This window comes from Haplochromis burtoni, unplaced genomic scaffold (genome assembly GCF_018398535.1).
Source record: "Haplochromis burtoni strain Fernald_Lab_line unplaced genomic scaffold, NCSU_Asbu1 Contig_4976, whole genome shotgun sequence".
NCBI classification, from domain to species: Eukaryota; Metazoa; Chordata; class Actinopteri; order Cichliformes; family Cichlidae; genus Haplochromis; species Haplochromis burtoni.
In genome coordinates this window covers 1-2,723 of record NW_024587337.1, presented here as the reverse complement: position 1 = coordinate 2,723, position 2,723 = coordinate 1, and the positions used below count along the sequence as shown (strand labels likewise).

Here is a 2,723-nt window from a genome sequence, read left to right as displayed (position 1 = left end):
TGCACTTACATCTAGTCTTCAAGTTATCATCATTATTCATTGATTTTATTGACAAAAATCTTTTTGGTGTGCTGTCATTTAAACAATACAACATTAATGCTTTGCTGCATTCCTGCAAATGTACAAATTATTGGATTAAAATAAAAATGCTCCTCCTTGTTCACCTGAATTCAGTCCCTCTTTTGGAGAAAAATTCATAGAATACATAAAATTTTAAAATGTGCAAAATCTTAACACAAAGTCATTAGGACATTACTTTCGCCTTTACATTTAAGTTCATTCATTTGAAGATCAGTAAGGTGCTCATTTAAAGTAAATCTCCGAGAAGCAAACTAAAGTCAACTGTGATTGTCATGTGTGTGATTAGAACATGCAGGCGTGTGGTCAGTGTTTGATTTGCTTTTGGTTTGTATTCCACTGGCCCCTCAGAAATTTACAGTATCATTCAATCATATTCATCTGTTGTAGGAAGCCAAAATTGCGACTGATATTAAAATATATCTAATCGTGCGGCACTGATACATAACCTATTAAGAATGCCTTGGTGACTTTAATTAGATTGTGATCAGGATGCTTATTTAGACCTAAAGCCGACATATTTATGTTTTCAGTATCTGAAAGGTACTTATTTTTTCAACTCCAAAAATAGATATAAAAGTAGGCTGTAGTCCACTGGTTTGCGAAGTCTCTGGGTATAAAGTCTCTTAATATAGGGACTGTGAGACAACACAGAGAGTACAGACACATTTGTGCGCAGTTCTGCAAAATAACAGTTCAATTCAGTTTTATTTACATAGTGCCAAATCACAATAGCAGCCACCTCAAGGCAAAAAGGTTCCAGTAAAAATAGGAACCTTTTCATCCTATACTGTAAGTAGGTAGACTGCTGATTGTCTAAAACAACAGGGAAGAACAGCAAAGCTTACTGTGAAAAGGTTTAAAAAAGTTTACTTTTAACGCCTTTTTGTTGTATGCATGATGATCAAAATGAACATAAATATGAACAAAAGTAGACAGCATTTCTGGTTGGTGCTAGTTGTTAACGTTATAATGTTACACTAAGCTGTTATGTATACGGTATGTGGGTCTGCAGAGCACTTCATATAATTAACTCAGTACCATGACACCTTTGGACAAATTAATGCCAATTAACTTGAAACAATTATTAATTATTAGGGACATTTGTATTCTAAAACGAATAGTTTTCGATGAGAAAACTAAAATTAAGTTCTCCTGAAAATAAATAATCTGACTGACAAAATGTGTTTCCATGTTCTCAGGCTATCCCGCTTCTACGAAAGGGACAGAGTGCAGCCATCACAATGTCTCAGGTTCAGATATCCTGCCTACTTGCCAATGCTTTTTTTTGCACCTTCCCTCACCGTAACACCTCCAGTCCCAACGCAGAGTACTCTGGTTACCCCAGCATCAACTTCAACAGGTTGAAAAAAAAATCCCTTCACTGTAGTCTCTCATTTTGTGTGCCTAATGTATGTTAATTGTTAATAATCATTCTCCACACAGTCTATTTGGAAACTGGTCACGGAGGAAGGGAGAAAAGTTGAGGGCCATCATGTATTATTTTAAAGAAGTTACAGATGAAAGTAAGTTGAATCCTCCCATTCTGCCCGTTTGTGAGACATCTCAGTAAGAGTCCATTGGTGTTTAGCAATGTCATTGCAGGTACCCGACCTAAAGGACTGGTGACATTTGAGAGGGAGTGCCTCAGCTACACGGACATGCCCACATGGGAAAGGTAATAACTGATAGATTGATAGATCTGCTGTGGTAAAGCAGCAGCTGTGTTACCACCTTGATTTACTACCTTGATTTTCTCTAAATCATGTTGTTGTTCATGTGATAGCTGTAAGGCGAATCTGTCTAAACTTCATATCACCTCAGAAGGTCAGATTGAGCTTGAAGGTAAAGGCATGCTTCAGGTAAGAACTGTCCCACATGAATAATGATTTACAGTTTCATGTTTTTTGTTTGGGATTTGGTTATTTGTGTGTCTATGTATGTCTATGTGCAGGTAGACTTCGCTAACAGCTTGATAGGTGGAGGTGTGCTGGGCTCTGGTCTGTTGCAGGAGGAGATCCTGTTCGTTATAAATCCAGAACTGATTGTAGCTCGCCTCTTCACAGAGAAACTTGAAGACAATGAGTGTCTGATCATTACAGGTTTGTTCATAAATGGATTAATCATCTCACAAAAATTAGGCTGATTTCATACAAAAATTGCCTGAATGATTAAAATGATTAATTAAGTTAATTTTTGAAGCCAATATATCAAATAACAACTGGTTCCATCTTTTCTACTATAAAGATTTCTTTTTTAAATTCATAGCTATTTTAATAAGTCAATGACACACTCATATGTCAGAAAACATAAATGGTTATTAAAAAAAATCAACTATAACATGAATTTAAGACAAAAAAAGTAAGGATGGATAAAGAAAATAAAATTAACAATTATATGTTATATTTCAACATATAATTGAACATTTGAGTTCTGGCAAATTACAGTTCACTATAACTATTTTCTTTCACTTGAGGCAAAATGACAGATTAATCAACAATCAAGATACTGTGCAAGAGTCTCGAGCCATCCCTCATTTCTTTCTATCTTGTTCCAATTAGTCTTAGTAACAGCATTTCTCCAGGATTCGTGAACGTGTTTGAAAGTTTTTCTTTGGATATTAGATACCTTTTCTCTCATTCAGA

The 2,723-nt window shown here is 35.4% G+C and overlaps 1 protein-coding gene across 1 annotated transcript; it reads left to right on the top strand.

The window, feature by feature from the left end:
* Positions 1-1,280: 1,280 nt before the first annotated feature.
* Positions 1,281-2,180, top strand: LOC102299291 (poly(ADP-ribose) glycohydrolase; the record flags this gene model as incomplete). Its single annotated transcript, XM_005953528.3, is given in 5 exon segments — positions 1,281-1,441; positions 1,525-1,604; positions 1,684-1,756; positions 1,865-1,940; positions 2,033-2,180. Coding segments are annotated over 5 exon segments (538 nt in total), but the record flags the coding sequence as incomplete, so codon positions are not given.
* Positions 2,181-2,723: the final 543 nt, after the last annotated feature.